Source organism: Lissotriton vulgaris, chromosome 5 (genome assembly GCF_964263255.1).
Source record: "Lissotriton vulgaris chromosome 5, aLisVul1.2, whole genome shotgun sequence".
NCBI lineage: Eukaryota > Metazoa > Chordata > Amphibia > Caudata > Salamandridae > Lissotriton > Lissotriton vulgaris.
The window spans coordinates 1,424,701,445-1,424,725,324 of NC_141693.1; the positions used below are offsets into that span (position 1 = coordinate 1,424,701,445).

The 23,880-nt window shown below is 42.4% G+C and overlaps 1 protein-coding gene across 2 annotated transcripts in view; it reads right to left on the reverse strand.

Annotated features, from left to right (window-relative positions):
* TRAF3IP3 (TRAF3 interacting protein 3) overlaps nt 1-23,880 on the reverse strand; it is a 306,887-nt gene that overhangs the window by 73,194 nt on the left and 209,813 nt on the right. For both annotated transcript variants that reach the window (XM_086923361.1, XM_086923360.1), the window contains exons 12-13: nt 14,675-14,737; nt 12,376-12,524 (exon numbers count right to left, since the gene is read on the reverse strand). In XM_086923361.1, the coding sequence (XP_086779487.1) occupies nt 12,376-12,524; nt 14,675-14,737 (212 nt within the window). The remainder of the gene's footprint in view (nt 1-12,375; nt 12,525-14,674; nt 14,738-23,880) is intronic.

Below are 23,880 nucleotides of genomic sequence, written 5' to 3' on the forward strand. Positions count from 1 at the left end.
AGGCAAACATCCTACTCACTTATGCAAACAATTGATCATACTTATATTTACTAAGTTACACACTTACACAAACACCACTTTATGTATTCATATAGTTAGAAAGTCATACTTAGTGTGTTATAAAATCACCATTACAAGTATACAGTTATCCATACAGTCACTCATACAATCACTGAGTCTTAGGTATATTTATTTATATACAACAACTGTCACATACACTGCCTTTTGTATTTCTAGTTTGTAGGACATGTATGATTTACTCATCACCACACCCATAAAGAGATTCACTCACCCAAACAACTGTTTCCACATACAGTCTTAACCTCATATACCTACTAAATCAACTATTTACACATCTTTGGACAGTCACCTACCCCCCACGCAACCACACACATTCATTCACTATCCCATAAAAATACTCCCATAAAAATACTCACTTCACTAATTAATAACTAATATAGACTTTCACATATCTAGTAACCAACTTATGTAGTAGTTTACACAACAAGAGATAGAGTGATACAGGTATTCACACAGTTTAATCACTATCCCATATATTTAGTGAGACACTTTAGATTTGTCACTTACACAGTTAATCACACTGCTACTAAATCCTCCATCTAGACACTTATACATCCACTCAGTCTTCAATGCAGATTGCTATATATATATAATACTTAAATATCAAACCAAACCAAACTGGATGATGTCATCAGTGATGTTATTTGAGATGTCATCAGTGATGTCACGGACCATGTCATGAATGATGTAATATGTGACTTCATCAGCAGTGGATTGCGGACGCGCAATTTATAGTTAGTACAACTAACTATAACGGGGGAATTTCAATGGTTTTATATGAGTGAAATGTGTAGCTAACTAGAACACTCCGAAAACCTATGTTTTTTTCAGTGAATTTCCAAGGTTTTTTAAATGCTAATTCCTAACTATAACTTTAACTTGTCTGAAACCTATGGTTTCTTCAGTGAATTTCTAAGGTTTTTTAAATGCTTACTGCTAGCTGTAATGTGTCCGAAACGTATGGTTTTTTCAGTGAATTTCTAAGGTTTTAAAAAAATGCTAATTCCTAACTATAACATATGCAAAACCTATGTTTTTTTAGTGAATATATACATATATATAAATATATATTGTCGCTCCGGGTTGTCCACCTTTTGAGTAGCACACGAGCATTACATTAAATGGGGAAGTGGGTCGGCGGTTGCGCACACTGCTTCCGTTAAAGCCCCTGAAGAGAAGCAGATGGAGCTTCAAAACGCGTCGGGCAGATCCCGTACGGAGCGGCGTCTACGAGTGGATCCCCGTCCTCACCTATACATAAACCAAGCTGCTGTTCGTGTGCTACTCAAAGGGGACACCTTCGAGCATTGATTTATATGCGGCCGTCCAGCCGCGGAGTATGCACCACCCTGGTACCCTGGGGGTCACTAATGTGAAGCAGCAGTCGTACTTGGAATCGAGGACGGGCCCACTTTTGGAGTCCATACAGGACTTGATTGTGTGCTTCCCGGACCACACTTCCCAGAATGCACAGTCTCATTTGAGCCTCCCATCGGTGGGTGTGTAATACATTAAATGGGGAAGTGGGTCGGCTGTTGCGCACACCGCTTCCGTTAAATGCATAGTCTCATTTGAGCCTCCCATCGGTGGGTGTGTAATACATTAAATGGGGAAGTGGGTCGGCGGTTGCTCACACCGCTTCCGTTAAAGCCCCTGAAGAGAAGCAGATGGAGCTTCGAAACGCGTTGGGCAGATCCCGTACGGAGCGGCGTCTACGAGTGGATCCCCGTCCTCACCTATACATAAACCAAGCTGCTGTTCGCGTGCTACTCAAAGGTGGACACCTTCGAGCATTGATATAAATATATATATATATATATATAGCGTAAATGAGCACCCCAAAATAAATAGGACTTTTCAGAGTCTACAATTAGCATAATGATGAAAGCACCAGAAATTACATCACCTGACTTTCGGCCTGATGATATCTTGACATATTGTCAATAAGCATTGGCATCTAGTGGCGGGAGAGTTACAGCTTCCACAACCTCCCATTCACTCATTCAAGAAAGGGAAAAATGTGCGTGACCATGTGGTCAAATCTTTCTTGGACCTACCTCTTAAGCCCTCCATTCACTCAGTGTGGCAACTCCCAGCCCCAGTGGGCCATGTTAAATATGAGAAGTGTAAAGAGTGCAGCCTTACCATTGAAACCAAGACATTTAGACATAGTAACTGCACAGCGGACCTTAAAACGCTTACAAACACTAAGAATGTCATTTACACCATTGTCTGCCCCTGTGATAAAATCTATATAGGTCAGACCACACAAAAGGTTAAGTGCCGGAATCTACAGCATTGCAACAGGATAAGATGTGGCACCGTGGAGGCCCCCATGGGCGACCACTTTCAATCATTTAACCATCCCCCAGAGTCCATGAAATGGCTGGTCATTGAAGCCATCACACTGGATATATTAATAATAAATAAATAATAAATCCACATTTGTAAACCGCACAATCATCCGCAAGGGTCTCTAGGCGCTGGGGGCCATCGGGAAGCAAGCTATTGCCCAGAGTCACATGGTGCTGGGCTAATCTGCCGCCGGTGCCGGGGATCAAACCATGATCCCCGGATTCCGGAGTCAGTCGCCCTAGCCGCGGCGCCACACCTCTTCCTGTGTATCATGGGTAAGCATGAGCGGATTTTGCGGATTGGCAATCCGCGAATTTTGCGGATTTGCGGATTCGCAATCCGCAAAATCCGCGAATTCCCGCGAATTTGCGGATTTTTTTTTTTGTGTTCGCCCGTGTTTCTGCCAGTTCGCGAGGGTTTTTACAATTTCGCAATTTGTGAACTTACCTGTCGGGTCGCAAGTTTTGCGAACTTGTTGTTTCTACGCGTCCAGCCTGTTTGGGACACTCTTCTTCATCACTGCCACTCTCTGTCACCACTGCCACTCTCTGACTACTCATGCCACCCTCTGGCCCACCCATGCCACCCTCTGTTTCATCACCACACCCTCTGGTTGTCCAGTGTACATTATTTTCGGCAAAGCAAAGCACACCTTCCCTGCCTCAAGTGACCTGAATTAATTTGGGGCTGATTAATGTTATGTTATGTTAAAATGGGACTTCTATAGCGCAACGGCTACTCCAAGGGAGTGTCCCGGCGCTTTGAGCTCCAATCACAGAGGAGAGCAAGAAACATAACAGTAACAGAAAGAGGCTTACAAAGAAAGAAATTATCCAGCAAACAACCAGGTCTTCAGGTCTTTCCTGAAAACAAGCAGGTTTGAGGTGTTTCGTAGGGACAGCGGTAGCGAGTTCCATAGCTGAGGGGCGAGGAAGCTAAAAGATCGGCCGCCTAGCCGAGCCTTTTTAATACGTGGTACCCGCGCCAGAGCCAAGGCTTCTGACCTGAGGGATCGTGCAGGTCGATAGAAGTCCAGCCTTCTCTGGAGATATTTGGCACCATTGCCATGCAAGGCCTTATGGGCAAGAGTCATGGCCTTAAACAGTATCCTCTTCCGCACCGGAAGCCAGTGGAGGGATGCAAGAAGGCTAGAGGCGCTGGTGCGACGATGAAGGCCAAAGATGGCACGCGCAGCGGCGTTCTGGGTAATCTGCAAACGCTGGAGGAGATATTCAGGCAAGCCAAGATATAAAACATTGGCGTAGTCCAATCTGGACCCTATAAGGGCCTGAACAGTGAACCTCCGATGTTGCTCCGATAGAAGGGGAAAAAACTTACGCAACATTCTAAGTAGCCCAAAACATGTTCCCGTGAGAGTGGAGACCTGGGATTTGAGCGAGAGCTCATTGTCGATTTTAATTCCCAGGTTTTTCGCCCACACAGATGACTGTGTGGGAGGGAACATGTCAGCCGGCCACCATCCTCGCCAATCTGGTTCTGATGGACATCCGAAGAATAGTATTTCGGACTTGTCCGAGTTGCATTTAAGACTGTTTTGTGAAAACCAGCTAAAAACAGCCCCAAGGCACTCGCGAATCCCTTCACCATCAAACTCTTCACCCTTGCGACAGGTGAAGAGGAGCTGAGTGTCGTCAGCATAGGAGACGATCCGGGCCCCATAGGACTCCGCCAATGTCGCCAAAGGGGTCATCAGGATGTTAAAGAGAGTGGGGCTCAAAATCGAGCCCTGAGGCACTCCAACTCCCAGTGGCGGCATCTCGGCGGATCCGGGTGGGACCCAGACCGTCTGGCGGCGGTTGGCCAGAAAGGAAGAGAACCAGTTGAGCACCGTCCCCCCTAGCCCGATGTCACGGAGCCTGGTGAGGAGATCCCCATGGGGGACGGTGTCGAACGCCGCCGACAGATCTAGCATTACTAACAACACCCTGCCTCCCATGTCCAGCACCTCTTTTACGATCTCCGAGACTTCCAAAAGCGCCGTCTCGGTGCTTAAGTTGGAGCGGAATCCCGATTGGGATTCATGGAGTAGATCATTAGACTCCAGAAAGTTGGAAAGTGCGCTGTGCACGTGTTTCTCCAAGATCTTGGTGAGTGCTGGAAGGAGCGAGATTGGCCTGTAGTTGGAAGGCACCTCTGGGTCAAGATTGGGCTTCTTAATCAGAGGGATGACCATAGCTTGCTTCCAAGTCTGAGGCAGAAAGCCCTCGCTCAGGGAGAGATTAAGAATGGGGTTGGCAATAGGGTTAATGACATCTGCCATTTTTGCCAGGAATTTTGCCGGGCACGGGTCTAGAGGTGAGCCCGACTTGAGGTTCCTCATCAAGGCTAAAGATGTAGCAGCCGTGAGAGGAGGAAAGTCAAGCAGAACTGGGCCTGAAGGGGACAGAGACGTTGTCTCGATCGGCATTACAGACACATCCTCTGGGGCTCTCAGTGGAAAGGAAACCTGGATTTGCCTGATTTTGGAGGTAAAGAAATTGGCAATAGTGTTAGCCCAGGTCTCTGCCGGAGCATCCTGGGTAGAGATGGACCGAGGGCTAGTGAATTCGCGCACGATGGAAAAAATCTCCTTACAGGAGTTAGCAGCATCGTCAATCCTTTTGGCAAGATAACGTTTCTTGCTCTGAAGGACAAGTTCGTGGTATGACTTTAGCGTAGTTTTATACTGTTGTTTAGCCTCAAGTTCATACTGGACTCTCCAGGCCCGCTCCATCACTTTACATTGCCTACGGGCATTGGCTAATTCCTCCGTGAACCAGGGGGCAGAAACCCGCCGGGCTTCGGACCTGGGTGGCTGTAAGGGAGCGAACTCATTTAATCTGGCAAGAAGCCAGGATTGCAGGTTCTCCAGATCTTTCTCCAGGTCACCAGTACAGGCCACAGGGTGATCAATCAAAGCATGTGTAAGCATATCTGCGGTCACCCGATGAAGTGCCCTATAGCTGCTGCCCTGCTGTCTTGTAGCACTGGCAGGCAAGGCCAAAGTAGAAGGTATTTCAAAATGGGCCAGGAAATGGTCAGACCAGACGATTGGTGAGAGTGTTACATTCGTGACAGGTATGGTGGAAAAGACCTGATCGAGTGTATGGCCTTTATCGTGGGTCGGGCCAGAAAGATAAGGAGAAAGACCAAGGGTGGAGGCAATCTCCAACAGTTTGATGGCATTTTGGTCATTATAATCGTCCATATGGAAGTTAAAATCTCCCACGAGTATGCATTGCTCCGATCTCAGAACAAGGACCGACATGACCTGTTGAAGATCGTCAAGAAAAGAGCCCACAAGGCCAGGAGCTCTGTAGACAATCAGGCCCTTCAGTGCTTGTTGCGGCGATAAAGAAATGGTGAAGGCTAGAGAGTCAGCCCCTTCGATGGTGTGAGTATGCATGACCGTGCACGGGAAGGTGTTCTTAACAACTAGAGCAACTCCTCCACCTCTGCCCTTGTCCCTATCCTGCCGATAGATGGTATAATCAATGGGAATGGCAGCCACAATGTCCGGATATGAGGAATCATTGGTCCATGTCTCCGTGAGCATCAGACAGGTGGGACTAGTAGTTGATAAGAGATCAAAGATCTCTTGAGTGTGGCGATGCAGCGACCTCGTGTTAAGGAGTAGGCAGTGATGTTTAAAGCCGCTCTCCTTAACAGGATCAGGGGAAGGGAGGGAGCGGACAGGGTGCCAACGACAGACAGGGCACTTATGCTTACCCCTATGTCGGCCTGGAAAGACTGACAGACACGACACATTGCAGTTGCGCAGCGAAAGGAGCTCCTGAGCGGAGTAGGAGAGCATAGTGGCCAGAAGTACCTGCCACGCCAAACGCCTCCGGGACGCTGACGGGCGCAGACGGGCAGGACTCTGGCACGACTCCGGCGCAGATCCGGCGCGGCCGCTGAACGCGTCCGCTGCGCGGAGAAGAGGGTGAGCTTTTTGTAGCGCTGCTAGAGCGCGAGGGTGAGTAGTCCTACCCCCAAGATGGCGGCCAAAATGAGAACCCAGCCCTCGGCGTCAATGCTCAGCCGAGGGCGGTCTCAGAGTCCCAGGCAAGGGAGGGGGGGGAAGCGAAGCGCTTACAAGCGCTGGGAGATTAAATGAAAAGCAGCGCTGTGCTCCTACACGCTTTTGACACAAGCGCGAGCACAAGCTGCAAAGGCACACAATGAAATGCAATATTAAAATTACACGAGTGAAATCTCACAGGCAAAAGAAAAGTAAGGAGACCTCCCGGCTTCCGCCTCAGGAGGGGAGAGGAATGATGGTAGCAGATGTTAATCACCGGCTAGGAAGTCCGGTTCCCTTTTGTAGCGCTGCTAGAGCGCGAGGGTGAGTAGTCCTACCCCCAAGATGGCGGCCAAAATGAGAACCCAGCCCTCGGCGTCAATGCTCAGCCGAGGGCGGTCTCAGAGTCCCAGGCAAGGGAGGGGGGGGAAGCGAAGCGCTTACAAGCGCTGGGAGATTAAATGAAAAGCAGCGCTGTGCTCCTACACGCTTTTGACACAAGCGCGAGCACAAGCTGCAAAGGCACACAATGAAATGCAATATTAAAATTACACGAGTGAAATCTCACAGGCAAAAGAAAAGTAAGGAGACCTCCCGGCTTCCGCCTCAGGAGGGGAGAGGAATGATGGTAGCAGATGTTAATCACCGGCTAGGAAGTCCGGTTCCCTTTTGTAGCGCTGCTAGAGCGCGAGGGTGAGTAGTCCTACCCCCAATGTGTCACAGAATATTTTTTTAGCTGGCACCTGCTTCCTTAGTGCGCCCTGATTAGTGATCTTTTGCACTTGCTAAGTGCTTTCATTGTTGCAAAATTAGTTACAACACCTGCCCTGCCCCAACTGACAATAATGAATTAGGGGCTGATTAATGGATTTTAACTTCCAGCCTGGCTCCTGCTTGTCTCCCTTAGCTGTAATTCAGGACCTTTGTGGCATATGTGTAACTATTCTGAGGTTCAGAGCAGGGTCACATAATAGTTTCAACTGGCAACTGAACTCTGGAGGGGCCCCTCAGGAAGCACTACAGGAAATGGCTACTAATGATGAGCCTGAACTTTTGAACCTGGTAAGTAGTTACTTTCAGTTTTGCTAAAATCGTATTTCTGCAATTTTGCACTTATTCGCGGGGCGCGAACTCACGCGAACAGTGCGAGCAGTGCGAGCAAAATCCGCTGCTCGCGGATTTGCGGATTTTGCGGGAGATTCGCGAATCTCGCGGATTGCGAATTTCCCGAAAATCCGCAAAATCCGCGAGCGGAACGGATTTTCCGCCCATGCTTAATCATGGGTGGCGACCTGGGTTCCATTCTAAATATTAGAGAATGAAAATGGATGGCCGTTTCAGGTCTGTCCAAAATTTCTCAATGTACTTGATGCAACTTATGCTCAACTCTCCTTACTGAATAGCACGTAGGACCCATGCTTGATACACACACATTAATAATTGGGTTTCACCCTAGGTCACTAGGGCACCACACCATTCCGCCCATTGGTAACATAGTAAGACGGCATTTCGTCCTAACTGACGGCGCGTGCTACTATATGACTCTATGCAATACAATATATGTTTTCATTTACCGCCTGACACACGAAAATCTGCATTAAACCCAGGTAATATGTTATCATAAGTTGCTAAGGTGACTGTTTGCCCACAGCTAGATTGCCCCAAGAGTTTGTACAGAATTTGTAGTTTCCTCTTTCTTTAATCGCCACTACGTACTAACACATTGCTTCACGGAAGGCTGCCTTGGCCCTGATTGGGGATCAATACCCCAACCTTCACATCCAGCCACGCTCGACTGTATATCTACATGCATGACTTGCACATTTCTGCAAGCTATTTAACCAGTCACGTGACCCTCCAGGGATAGCTGTCAGATGTCTTGACGCTTTCCCAGAGGTATGTCACGCTGCCGCGTGCTCTTGTTCCATCTATGCAATTAACTCTGAATATTCATTTATCAGTTTTTAACACCCCTAATCTTGGAGAGTCATGCTAATGCCGCCTCTCTCCCGTCATTCTATTTTGACATTATTACACCCACACTTGAAGAATTCTGTGAATGCCACCCCTCCCTCGTAAAAATGTAATTAACGCGCTTGTCTTGCTATGAGCAGGGTCGGGTTTCACTTGCAATGTTCAATCACGTCTCCGTGATTGTGTAACCTATGCACATTCAGTTGCATGATGCGGGTCTGGGAATAGGCACCCCACCCCATGGCCTACTCCCCTTGGTTAATTCTGTTGATTTTGTTGAACTCCGACCGGCTTATATCTCCTTAGCCTGGGTGTTTATAGCAATCGCTCCACCCTGTACTGTGCGCATTGAGTTGCGCTTTACTGCTTAATGACCTTTACTTCACCATGTCCTTTGAAAGTTAGCCCATGGTGGCATTTTCGAGCATGGCTTCTTCTGCTTAACCTCGGCCAGGGCATTCGCAACGAGCACCCAGCCCTGCACGCTCTGCTGCCTGATGTCACTATAATTGTACTTTTAAACCACTGCGTCCGTTGAAAGTGCTTATTTACACACCCATGTGGTGACACATTTACAAATGGTTTATTCAGTCTCTGTTTAACCTTTTCAAAACAAACGAGCCGTCACTGCAATGCTCCCCTTTTTTTAACATCGTGGCTTTCTATTTTCAGTTTCTGCCCTGCCTACAGCCACAGGTTACGTTTGAACCTGCTGCCTTTCCAACTGATTGATTAACCTACCATAGCTAATCACACCCTATGGTACATGACATTATCCCCAATGGTGAGTACTCATTCACCTTGGATGTCTTCACCATCATTCTCCTCAGTCACTAGTGTGCATTCTGACACTAGCTATGTCTCTCTTGTTTTCTCATCTCTCCCACCCCAGGAGCCACGCAGGCCCATACTCTAATCTTCCAGCTCGAAAGGTTACTGCTGATACTGGTAAATCTTGTTCTGATTCTCTGCCAAATAGATTTGTTCCTGTTTCAGACACACCACATTAATTTTCCATATTGTCCATAGGTGCCCAGCCCCCCACTCCCCTCAATCCCTTGGTCCTGAAGAAGGCCCCGCCTCCAAGACATTCATTTTGCTGGTCCCTACAGGAGTCTAAACGTTGACTTTTTCTTCCTTTTCCTACACAACAAACTTGGTTGACAGTGATTCTATAACTTTGTCCTCTGTTTATGTTGTTGCATTTATTGAATTTGCCAGAAATCTGGCAGGATAGGTCCGCAAATCTATTGTGGATGTATCTATATGCACTACCTTCCCCTTGCACATCACTTGCACTGATCCCAATTTTTGCACTTTATTTGCACCTGTTTTTACAAAAATGTAAATTTTGACATTTATTCTGTCATCTGAATTATTGATCCTTTGACAAACCTTGATTAATTGATTAAATCACGGTCATTCATCGCATTTGTTATCTGGTGTTGGCATAACTTTATGTGCATTGTCAACATATCTGTTCTCCTACATTCTGAAAACTATTTCAACTGTGATCATTCTTTTGTGTACCATGATGATATCATTCATTCATTCAGAAACTTTATTTCGGTTGATTAAACCATAAAAGCACATGTAATTTACAGAACTGTTTCAAAATATTGCAATAAGAGCAGAAATATACACTCATCTCATTATCAATGGAATTCATAATTTTTAAAATTCATCGTCGTGGGAAAAGATTTATAAAAGTAGATACTATATAAAAATTTAAGTTAAATATAAAATCTAAAACAATAATGATATCACATGACACTTTATCACGACATTGGACCGAGATCAGAGGAAATCGCAGTGTGACATTACACGTAGATGCATTTATTGGTAATTCATTTCATGACATACATGAGTGACCGCTGTGCACTTTGGCCACAATTAACCTCACTAACACATATCTTCTGAAGCAAACACATACAGTGTTGTCAGTCGGTACCCCCATAGCCTACTGTGAGGCATGGATTTCAAAGGCTAGGCTGTACATTTCACGTACGCAAATGCTCCAGATGTAGAGCATGAAAAAAAACAGCAGTCAGTGATTTCCTTGAGTTCCTCGGTGGTTGTGCTGCTTTATAAGCAGTAGCCGACCGCCTAAATTGGTGGGATGGCTGAGCATGCAGACATTTTACAATCTGATAGTATATAAAAAACATGTTCAGTATGGTACCCAGTTGATCATTTTATAATTAGTTGCTGAATGTTCTTGTTGTACGTCTATCGTTTGACTGTAATGATTTAAAATGACTGTGCAGTAAACAATTTCATTTATTCATTCATTCATGCCATTTTCGGTGGAGTCTAGAGAGGCCGATGATGAAGCTCTGCCGAATTGAGAAATGCTGGTAGTGCGTCAGTGCTATGGAACATTTTATATCCAGTTTGGGGCAGTAGAAGGGGTTTAAAAGATTTGTCTGATGTAGTCATCTTAGCCATCAGAAGAATGGTACCAAAGGTAACTAAGTAACTTGTTCATCCTCGTGTGAACCCCTCTACCTTAGTTCAGCATGAACAAGCTTCCTTATAACAAATTGAAGGTTAAGGCAGGTTCCTTTCATAGACACAGTGGAAAGCGCACTTGTGTAAAGATCCTTTGCAGTACGAAGGTGTGGTATAAGAGCACCAGTACAAACTTCTCTCACAAGAATTAAAAACACAGCATTGTAAGCAGCCTTGCTCACAACCAGTCAGGGTTTTTCCTCTAACTATAGAAAATTCACTAAAACCCTGCTTCTGCTTTTTTCTGGCTCCGTTTAGGTAGTTGGATGAGAGACAGACAACAGGAGATTAACTCATAGCTGGGGGTCTTGGTTTCACAAATTGTTGAATTCCCGCAGTGATACCTCTGACAGGAAGAGATCTGTGTTTCTTCCAAGATGATTGTCAGTTTCTCTGTCATTTTAGATGTTTTAAGTTTAGTTCAAAGATTTTAGGCAACAGAACTGTCAGAAATTGATGTCGGCATATCCGTGTCTGGTTTAATAATTAATGCGTCGGAAGGTGCCAAAAATTGCGCAGGACTGTTGATGTTTTGGGAGGACGTCCTCTTGCATAATATAGGTTGTATCAGCATATTGTGTGTGTACGAGTAAACGTGGGTGGTTTACAGCTCTACATAAGTTCATTCTTTGTCTTGAATTACTAAGATAAGGATCCCATGCTGCAAATGCAGATAAGTAGTCAAATACTGCAATACAAGCCTTACATGTTGTATGTGGGATGCCCAGGTTTTAGTTAAATCCATATCAGACTAATCAACCATACTGAATGTGCTAGAGTTGTAAGTGAAATGTGAAGTATTATGCAGTGGATTTCTGCATTTGTCCAGTTGGTGGTGGGCATTTTAGCATTCTCTTGTACATTGTTTTGCTCTATAGCCCCAGAGGGGTTTGACGTTAAAAATATTAAATTTCTTTAAAATAAATGGTAAATAACCATTGCATGGCAAAACGATTGTTATTTGAGTATCAATTTAACAATTAATACTTCCCATATCAATAATACAATCCTAATAGATTTTCTGGTAATCTCTTTGCAAGAATGTAATATTTTCCTTGCCCATGAATTGCGGATGTTGCAGTCTAAAATATTCAATTTCAAGATGGATACTTAAATTTGCAGTAGTAGAAGAACCAATCAAATGGAAACATCAGTCTCTTTGCAATTGTCAATGCATCACGGGCACATTTACTGGTGCTGTGGCATGTTTTACTCTTTGAAAACAGGCGTACTGCAGGTGCTTGGTCTCGAACAACATTCTTGCAATAGTAGGCAATGGTTCCTGAGAAGGGGTGCTACAACATTCTCTGAAATGATTTTTAGATTAAACTATTTACATTTATTAAATGCATGCGTTAAAGTTTGTTACAATTATTTAAATTGTCTTTTTTATTGCAAGTAGGGGAAACTTGTCAAAACAAACAATAGCCCACCTCTTTTTCCTTCGCCACAAGCCGAGAGTCAATCCTTCGTAATTTTGCTTGGTGCTGGTGTTCTTCTCTGTTATTCTTCTGTTTTTTGGGCAATGAAGGTTGGGTCTGCAGAGAGGCAGGAGGCTGACTCTGTATACTTAAAAAATCACCTGAAAAATATGCATAAACTTGGTGATTTGAAGGCCTCTTTTTACATAAACAAAAAGAAACAGTAAGTATGCACGTAAAAATCACTAGAAGTTTTTGTCTTAAGTATCTCCTATGGAAAGTAATTGCTGCAATCGATTTCTTTAGCTTTTACACACTGCGATCATAAGACAAAGTGCCACAGGAGGTTGTCACAGCATGGTTATTATACTGGTTAAATCAGGGGTCAACTTTGGCTGAGGATTCTTCTTTTGGTATATTTCGCCACATGTAAGCGAGGAAAGGCTTGTACTCTTTTTTGCGCACAGAGTATAAAGTAATTCATTAGCCTACAATGTCAACTCTATAAAGTCAAATCTGTAAACTGCAGCAAAAACAAGACAATTGCTACAAGGGTAGAGAATACAAATAGGAAAAATGCACTAGTGTAACATTAGAAGTACAGATATAAGGCCACTAAACATTTTTGTTTAAGACAGAAGATGAAGTCTTACAAGGATGATAAATGTGTAACTGATTAATTAACACAAACATGTCTACTGTACACAAGTCTTGATTGAAAAGTCTTAGTTCTAAGATGTGACACTTACCATACCAAGTTATTGCCCCACAAACGTGAGTTAGAATAGGAAATTTGTCTACTGCAATTAATACAGGCAGGTACGGTTTCAAACCGATTGGAAAAATATGCAAAGATTGATGATATGCCACTATTATGTGATTATTTATATGTCTATGAGGGAGATTAAGGCCTACAATTTATAGGGTTCTATTCTCAAAGGTAAACTGACACATGAGTAAATATCCACATATAAGTTTACTCTTACACTTTGTAGAAAGTTCTAATACTCAGGCTAGTAATGATTTATGAGATCAAATGTAGTACAAAGTTTAGGCTTTCATGATTCTACCCTCAAAATCCAATGGGTGGAGCCTAATTTACAACTGTAAAAGAACTACTTGTAACTTTTTACACGTAAGCGGAGATCTCAGCCACTTGAGCAGAGATCTCCCTGGATAGAGTATATGGAAATGTTTAAAAGCTGATTAAAGTTTAAAGAACAGAAAAGATGTTTTTAAGATCAATATTAAAATACACATTTTAAGCGTAAAGCAAAATAAAAAAGCTACATAATTTTGAATTAAATATTTGAATTATGTTTAAAATATTAGTTACATTGTATTTTTTTACGATTCTAATAAAAAAGATTCCCACCTAAATTATAAAATCCATATTTATTTATTGTTTGGACACATTTTTAAAAGTAATGTGCAGAATTAGGTCAAATTAATGAAATTAATTTTTAGAAACAGTGTTACATTCATGTTTACATTTAAAAACGTTTATTAACAGTTTAGAATAAACAAATAACTATGTTTAAAGTATAATGTTTATAACATTAAATTAAATGTATTTATATTTTTAAAGGAATAAAAAACATTAATTTAATTTTACCTGAGCTCCTAGGAACTTGTATTTTAGCCACTTTTTAAAATTATTTCCTATAGGAGGGTGTTGAAGTACCGGTGGTTGGCCATGTGATGATGAAAACTGCTATTGTTGTTACTAGGCAATGAGGCTAATCTGCTGTTAAAAAAAATATGGGCATCCACTTGATTCTGATATATTACAAACTCCATATCGGTTGTGCAGCTTGTCTTTAATCATTTATAATTTTAATCAATAATTATAATTCACATTTCAATTATGTGCCCTCCTTATTATTATACTTTATTCAAATGTGGCCACACCAATGCGTTATAGGGGGCTTCGCTTTATCATTTATGATACAGCTTAATACTTTCATACCCATATCTGTTTATTAGCGCAATCAAATTAATGAATCTTGCAATCAGTTGCACACAAATAGTTAAGCTGAAAGCTCTGTAACCCTCATTAGCAGGACCAGATTGGCCATTCTTCCACTCTAGCATTTACCCAGTAGACCACAGGCTAAGGGGCTTCTTTCAAAGGAGGACGGGTTGCCATTTCCCATCCTTGCCCCCACTGCCCTATTCAATTCTTGGCATCTTTCGGTGTGGTGCTGCTTTGAATATTTTATCTAGGGCCTGTTTTGATTTCCACTCTTTCCCTGATCTTCAGAGCCATACATTTCTGCTGAAATTAAAAAACAATGTATTACATACATACTCTCTAAGTGATTAAGTCTGGATTCCAGTGCAAGTTTCTCATCTTCCGTGGATCTCAGTCTACCTGGAAGGAATAAAAAGAAAGTAAACAAATTTGGAATTATCTTATTTTTTACTCTTAAGTTATTATCCTTATTCTTCCATGCTCATTAGATACATTATCCTGGTGTGAAACAAGACTGATGCACTTTTTAATCCAATCAACATTAGTTTATATGTTTTATAGATGCAGAAGGCAGGGAGTCAGAAGTCTGGGACTATCAGCGAATCTTACAACAATGATATCCTGTCCCATCATGCTTGCTTGCCTTAACTGCTTTCCAATCAGGCTATCCAACCCGATTTCCACAAAACTCTTGCACTGCTTTTTGCCTTTTTTCCTTTGTACCTCAAAGGTTGTCTAAGCATTTTTTTTCCAGAGAGTTCGATTATAAGTGCTCAAAAATCATGCGAGATGGATCAATTTAAGAAGCATAGGCTCAATTTCGAGCTGACATATTTACAGTTTGCGTTTAGTGTATCCGCTAAAATAGTATAAGCCATTTTATGCACTTTAGATGTATTTTAGAACCACAGCTGCTAGGTAACAAAATTGGATGCCTGTGTTTACAATATCTGTTTATATAGCACAAGTCACTTTATGTATCTTTGACCCACTTTGGGAGTTTAGCTGCGACGATATTCAGCTGAATGTCTGTGTTTAAATTATCTGCCTCTATAGCACAAGTCACTTTATGTATTCTAGATGCACTTTAGAACTACAGCTGCTATTGTACCTAAATGGACGTATGTGCTTATAGTACTTGCCTTTATAGCACTTTAGACTCCTGTGTTTGTAGTATTTGTTTATATAGCACAAGTCACTTTATGTATCTCTGACACACTTTGGAATCTCAGCTGCTATGACATGCAGCTGAATGCTTGTGTTCACATTACCTGCTTATATGGTACACGCCACTTTATGCAATTTACAGGCACTTTAGAATTACAGCAGTATTTAAATGGGCATAATTTAACTATAAAGAGAGTTGGCTACTGCACGCAACAACTTTACTATAGACTAGAAGCCCATATAATTATAGTCCTGTTTTGAAGAGCATAAGTCACCTTATATATTTTAGATGCTCTTTTTGATTACCATGGCCCCCCCTGTAAAGTTGACACGATCCACGACTGGAGAGAAGTTTTTTTCAAAAGATGAGTCTAGGCACAAATAATTTTATATATTTTAGGTATACTTCAGCTTTGCACAGGCTCTATTTTTGTAAATGAGGCACTTATCTGGAGGGATTTTAAAAAAGAAGAATTATGCACACACACAGAACTTTTTTGAGAAACCAGGGAGTGTATGGGCACAACGATGGGTTCCTAGAAAAACTAGAGACATTTTTCAGCATAATTACTTTTAGGTAATGGGCAGAAAAGATTTTACAATACTCTCTTTTAATGCCAATGGACTGAACAATAAACACAAAGCCAGGCAATAAGAATCTGGTTTAGAAGTTACAATCCAGATGTTATACTTCTAAAAGAAACTCACTTAAGGAGCCCAATGGATGCAAGTAAGATTCTTCAGAGCTGGGCAGGCTTCCATTGTTCGTCAAACGCTGGTTGTGCGCAGAAGGGGTTGGGAATATATGTAGGTAAGCATGTACAATTTCAAGCAAAAGTCACACAGGCGGAACCAGGGGGAGATGGGTTTTTGTTCATGGAAGTTTGAATCAGGTGAATCTCACAATATCTGTAATCTACGCTCCAGTTCTTGAAAACCCTCTTCCGCTACTTCAGCTCAAACGGGCCCTCTCCGGCATCCCTGGCCCTATCATATGGGGGGGGGGGGGGGGGGGGCGATTTAACTACCTCCAGGACACATCGTTTGATTCTTCTAAGAGTGCACAGAAACAAAATAAGCCTCAGGCGGCTATTGCAGTGACCAATTGTAAAATGGATCTAGACCTGGTAGATCCATGGTCCCTCCGTAACCAAGGGAAACATGCTCTTTCATGCTTCTCACCAAAATATAACACAGCTTCTAGGATAGATTTCTTTCTGGTTTAACGTAATCTCACAATTAGCATGCACGATTACATTGATAATGCCTTATTAGACCACGCATTAGTCAAAATTGTACTAGCCGGGATTGGGCCGGAAAGAGCAACTGGGAGGTGGTATTTCAATAAAATCAACTTAGAAAGAGAGTATTGGTGCACAAAGGTAGCAAACGAAATTAGTAGCTTTTCACTAGCAACACAGATACTGCCCTGGTAGATATAGTAGGGGTTGCCTTTAGGGCTGCACTACGAGGAATTATTACATCTAAAGAAATCCCCCTACAAAGGGCTAGAAAGGAAAAAAGACTCCAGATTGAGTTAAGGCTTGAACGCGCAAATAGAGAGTACAATAAAAATAGAAATCCAGCATTGAAACAAGTGCTGTTCCAAGCAAAATTGGAAATGCAGGGACATTACTATCTATTAGGAGACACAGTGAGCACGGCATACCTACAAAAGACATACGAGGAGGGTGAATACACAGGGAGACTACTTGCTTGGCAGGCCAAAGAAAAACAGGTCCAAAATAGAATTGAATCACTGATAGACGGGGAATCCAAAGTATATTTAACTAGGTCCTCGGATATTGGGGAGGCTTTTCTTAGACATTATAAGAGAATATACCAGACAGACCAACAATCATCACCTGACTATATTACAAGCTTTTTAGACAAGCTATCAATTTCATACTTGAGCAGAGGACATAGAGAAATATAACAGCAGTATTCACTATTGAAGAAATAGAAATAGCAACCAGCTCTATGGCAAATGACGATGGTTTGCCAGCAGAACTATATAAAATGTTTGCCCCGATTTTGAATACACTTCTTGAACTAGCTACCCACATATTAAAAAGGGGTATGCCTCTGGCCTCCTTTCACACAGTGGTGGTAGTTAGTATTCTGAAAAAAAGACAAGAACAGGGAAACTATCAACTCCTGTAGGCCAATAAGTTTTCTCGTTGACTACGACATTTTCACAAAGCTTCTCACCAACAGGCTCAATGAAATTGTGGGATCCTTGATCTACAAGGACCAATGTGGCTTTGTTGCTGGTAGACAACTCTCAGCAAATACAACATTTTAATAGAAGCTTTGTAATATTTTAATAAGAATAATAATATAGATGCACAGGTGTGTTTTTTAGATGCTGAGAAAGCTTTTGATTTGGTGTCCTGGGAGTGTCTTTTTAAACTAGGTTTGGTTTTCCAGAAGGTTTTATACAAATATTAAGACATGTATATAAGGGTTCACAAGCTCAAATTATAATTAATTCTAGAAATGTGGGCACCTGCAGAATAAGTAGGGATACAAGGCAAGGGTGCCCTCTTTCTCCAATTGTATTTATCTTATTTTAGAGCCCCTGGCAATAGCCATTAGGCAAAAAGCATTACAAACTGCCCACCAACAGGGCATGACGAATTTAAAACAATAGGCAGATGATATTGTTTTATTTTGAAAACCCGGGGAGAACATTCAGAAGGAAATACTAGAGATTTTTTTCAGAATTTCAGGCAATAGGTAGATATAAAATAAATAGGGACATGATAGAAGTTTTGCTATGTAAATTGCTTGGCTGAGACACTGGTACCAAGTTTTCAACTAATACATAACCCCTGGCCCAAGAGATATACATATTAAACTACTCACCCTTGGTATAAAAAGTTAAACGTGTACTAGTAAAATGGAATCAACTCCCTATAGCTATAATAGGTTGGGTGGCACGTTTGCGAATGTCAATCTTACCACTATTTAATTTTGTATTTGGAGCTGTCCCGTGTGTACTAAAATAATAATTTTTTAGAGAATTATATAGCCTATTTACATACTTCCTGTAGGCCAACAAAGTACCAAGACTTGTACTAGCCACTTTAAACCAACCAATTGAGGAGGGAGGGTTATCCCTCCAAAACCTAAAGGAGTATTATTATGCACATTTTGCACACAATACCTTAGGTGTTATGCCCAGCTTAACTCTACAGATATTGATATTTTTTTATGGGAAACATATTAGATGAATATCAAATCACAGGTCCTCCACTGGCTTTTTAAACAAAAAATCCAACTATTAAAAAATTGTATGATATCACACGGTTAAATGGCTCTACAAAATTGGCTGACATATATTCTAGGGAGGTCAGGTTGCTGCAGACAGGTGTATTAAAGAAATGGGAAGAGAATGGCTATAGGCAAGCGAGAGACTTTCTCAACTCAGACTCAATGAAAAAGTGGCCAGAAATAGAGATTGGGCTGTTTCATTCAAGGGATATGCTTAAGTGGTCCTTTATTCAAATCAAACACTTTTTAGAATGTATTGACCCTTGATCGCTAAGAATAAGATCAAAACAAAGCGAAGCAATACAAGAAACAAGGGATAAGTGGTCAGTAAGCAACTGGGTGAACATTTTTTACAAAAACAAATCCGCTGTCTACGAAAAAGCCCGAGATAAATGGCAGAAGAAGGAAGGTTTCCAGATCCCTATAACGGTCTGGAATAGAATTAATACATTTAATGTAACAACAATAATAGGCGCCAATTAAAGAGAATGCAATTGTTACCAAAACGGTTAATCTATAGAACCCCATCGTGTCTCCATAATGTTTACCCCCAGATCGAGTATGGGTGTTTTCGCTGCTCTGAGGAGGGAGGAGGTACTTGGTCTCATATTGTTTGGGATTGCCCAAAGATAAAGCAATTATGGGAAGAAATTGAGAAATATCTCAGAATGACTACAGGCCAAGCATTAACTATTTACAAATATATTGCAGTTCTGCGATGCTTCCTAGCATAACAATACAGAAAATGAAAGAGGAGTGGTTATTTATATCAGCCCTGGTGGCAAGAACTTTAATTCTACAAACTTGTCGGAGTAATATCGTACCCACATTCCAAGCCTGGAAAGCTATACTGCATAAAGTTAAAGAGCTGGAGAGACGCTATGTTTTAAGATTAGGGTCTGTGATAAAATTGGATAAACTGTGGCAGTTCATAGGAAATTGAATCGGTGATCTTTTAAAACAAAATGTTAATGGGAAATTTAGCAAAGCACAGCTCTATTTGGCTTTTTCTGGTTTAGGTACCTTGTTTATGAATTCTGATATTCGAACGTTGATGAGATCTAAGAATGGATTATGCTTGAGGAAATATGTCACCCCATAAAATTGAAATTAGGCACCATAAGCACTTTATTTTGTATATGTATGTTGAATCATCTATTGAACTCTCAATAAAAAATATATAAAAAAATAAAGGTTGTCTAAGCATTTTGCTCGGCCTATCTTTTTCCTGGTTACCTTACAGTTTCCCACTTGTAAAAAAGTTCCCCCTGTGTGAATGTGAATGTTTCAAACCCATTTTTCAGACGCAATTTGCACTAAATAGGATTGCATTTTCTAAGCCCTAGGATATCCAGTGCACTTGTATTTAATGTCTTTTTCAGCCAGAACACTGAAATATTGATTATATTTTAAGATGGCTATCTCTGTCCGTTATCTTTGTTCTGGAGAAATGTGAGATTTTGCCATTCAAGATGAGTAGACTTCTTTTCTTACAGGCCCATTGTTAGACCCGTCTGCTTCTGAGAGTCCCCTCACCACTATGATTTCTTTTGTTCCCCTGTACCTCCCAAAATTTGTCGCTTTTCTTTGTCTACCAGGACCTTTGTGTGCTGTTTCATGGGGCTAGATGTTCCTTGACGCCCAGTTGTTCACAAGGTTTTTGGCACCTATTTACAAGGCACCTGGTGAAACCTGTGACATTATAGACTGGGATTGGCAACCTGTATGAATGACCTCAAAATGGTGGCCGTCCCTTTTCCTCATGTGAGTGACTCCCCTTGGAGCCCACATGAACCTTGACCTTTCAAGGTTTTGGCACCTTTTTACTTGGCGCGCATTCCTGACAGGAATTACTTTATTTTCCTCAGGTACACAAAATGGCTGCTCTGGAACCCCAGTATGGTGGCTGTTAGGGTCCCAAATACCTCTCAGAAGTGCCATGTCATTGGCCTAGCCCAAAGAAGGTTCAGTGCCCTGAGCCAGCACCTCAGGGCACTGGCTATATAAGGTCCAGTCCCTGGCGGCCATTTTAGATGACCAGAAGACTAGATAGGATAATGATGTTCCAGATCTAGGTGAAGAAGGAGATTCCAGACTTGACACCAGACTGACACTTGCCCTGTTGACCTCTGAGGCGGCTGGTAGCGCGGGCAGTAGAGCAAGCAAGGGTCACTGGCGTGAATCCTGACTGGCGTTCCAGTCAGCTGTGTGTGCGGTGACCTCGCGCCTACAGCGCCTGCCCAGCGAGTGCCTCGTCACCCCCTAGAGACTGTGGCCGTTTCCGTGTGTCTTCCCCACCCCCCCCGTGGTGAATTACGACAGACTCGGGACACGAGGCGAGAGCAAGTTCGCCGCGACCGCGAGCATCTTCTGTGCCCCTTTTGTGACAGGCGCCTCCAGCGAGGAGCTCGGACGTCTCCGAGCTCCACCGGCGTAGAGTGCTCCCTGCGCAGACTGAGGTGAGGTGGTGCGCCGGGGTGGGGAAAGGCCGGCCTTCGTTGGGCGGGACTACTGTCTCTGCCCCTCCCCAGTGAATCGGCGGCTGTAGCTGTGGGCGGGAACCATCCCTGTTTGAGGAAGTCGGAGGGAGGTCAGTGGAGCCCCTGAGAACCCGTCGCTGGTGAGAGAAGTGGTGAACCCGACTGAATCGCTTTCCGATTGCAGCCGATGTGAGGTGGGCCCGTTTCTTCAGGTGGGAAGCGGTGATATAAAGGAACTGTGAACCGGCATTTATTTGACTGAGGGCGAAGTACGTGTGACCTCTTCGGCAGCCCCGTATGTCAGTCTACAGACTTTGAACTGGTACCGCCTGAGTGCTAGCAGTGGCGCGCTTAGACCCCACCGGCAAACAGAGATCTCAACCCGGTGGCAGCCGAGTGTAAATGAAGTGCTCACTGTCTTTCCTTGCCTTTTAGATACACGTGCATAACCCCCGTGTGATTCTTAAAGAGTCCCAACACTCCTTTTGTGCCCAGAGAAGCCTGTGTACATTAATGGTGAAATCGTCATAAACTGTAAGAGTTATCTTTTCAACCTGAAATATATTTGCAAATGTAGTGTTCCTGAAGTATTTAATTGGTGGCAGCGATACCAGAATGAACCTGTAGATGTTCTTGTAACTGAACCAGTATTTATTCTGCTAAACAAAAAGTGATATTTATTCTATTTATTGAAGATATTTATTCCCGATATTTATTCTATTTATTGATGAATTGTAATCCTGAGCTTATTTATTGTATCTATTCCGAAATCGAAACCTAGCAAATTGTGACCAAAAGAAATATAAATGTGCTTTCCTAATTGATCCCCATTCACAACAGAGAATTTTTACATAAAGGAATCGTATTTTTCTACAACAGTGGTGCGGTGTCCTTCTTTTTGGTGGTTGTACAAGGAGATATTATTGGGTCAAAGCCGGCTTAACACAATAGCCTTCACTTGCCTTGACACTTGAGCCAAGCTACCCCCTTTGTGCTGGGCTTGCCCATCGCAGGCCAAACACCCATGGTTCCCGGTTACTTGTTTTTCCTAGGTAGAACTTGCAGACCATTGAGGTTTGTCAATTTTACAGGTGGGCCAATCTCTGATCGGCTTACACTGGAAGGATAAGACCACATGTTGGTTCACTTTAATACTTCACATTCTTTATGTACAAACACCTTTACAACATCACCCACAATGTTTTAATAAGTCATCTTAAAGCCATCAATCTTCATGAGGTCCTTTAACCAAGTTTCAGCAGATAGCACTTACATAACTATGCAGTCTGAACTATATGTTGAATGCATCTAATTTCTTCATGTAAGGAATTACACAAAATGCTAGTCATGGAAAGAAAGTGGTGTCTGTAATCCCTGATCTGTCTGTTGACTTAAAAGTATGTAATTTTGTTTAGGAACTGCTATCTGGATTCATCAGACAGTCATAAATTACTTACGTATACCTTTGTGTAGGCATTAGCCTCAGCCCTTATTGAACATGTTTGAAGGCCATGCACAGTGGGTGATATCCCCATGGGAGCTTAGAGCAGTATCTGGGCCAAAAACCAGGCCTTGCACAATGACCATAGACAGTAGGTTGTGTTCACACGGGGGCTGGGTGTTCTACCTCCCACTGGGCATTGCTGAAGTGCACAGTGGGATAGGCCCATACGGGGTTGTGCACGGGACCTAAGATATGGAAAGCCCCTGCTCCAACTCCCACTGCTGTTTCCAGTGGATTATGATTACAAAGAGCTGAAACCAGTATTAAAACCTCACTGGCCAATTTGAGGGCATAGTTAATCAGTTATGACAACACATGGACTGAATGCATCCCTGGAATATGTTCACACAATGACTGGGTCAAAGACTGTGTGCAGTGAGGTGTGTCCATATGAGGGCTGGCTGCAGTATATCATAAAACAAATTCACCATGATTTACACCAAAGCATATGTTTAGATTTGCTCAATGAATTTAAGTTTGTCCACAAAAACATTAGAAAACCTCTTAAAATCTCAATTAATATCAAATTATGGTTACAAGACAAACCTTAAAAATACTTTTAAATTTGCCAATAATGGTGAATGACTCAACCATAAATTGCACTTACGTGCACTGCGCATGACATCATAGGAGACATAGCTCATCACTTCGTACATGATATCATAGATGGCATCACCTGTGACACCAGTAGCCACTTCACAAATAGCACATCACCATGTCCACAACCGATTATGTAACTGTGGACAGCTAAAGCTGTTTAACTCCATACCACTAATAATAAACTCTGAAACATAACTTAGCATCTGTAGGCACAGCTATCTGAATTTGAGCAGTTTCTTCTCTGAAAGTGAAAGGTTTATGAAACTAGAACTCAACATTATTGTACTGAATAAACAAGGCAAACAAAGTCTGCCTTTCACCTAAGACTAGGAGGAAAAGTGATAAAGGTATATGCCTACATTGGTCATTGTGAAATAGGCATTGGTGTAGGATATGCTTAGTAGCAAATGTGTATTCTACAAGCCCTTACTGTAGGATTTAAAATGAATTGTACAATCGTACAAGTCACAGTGCACCAACAGTTAGTTATTTCCACATGGGAACTCAGCACAGGG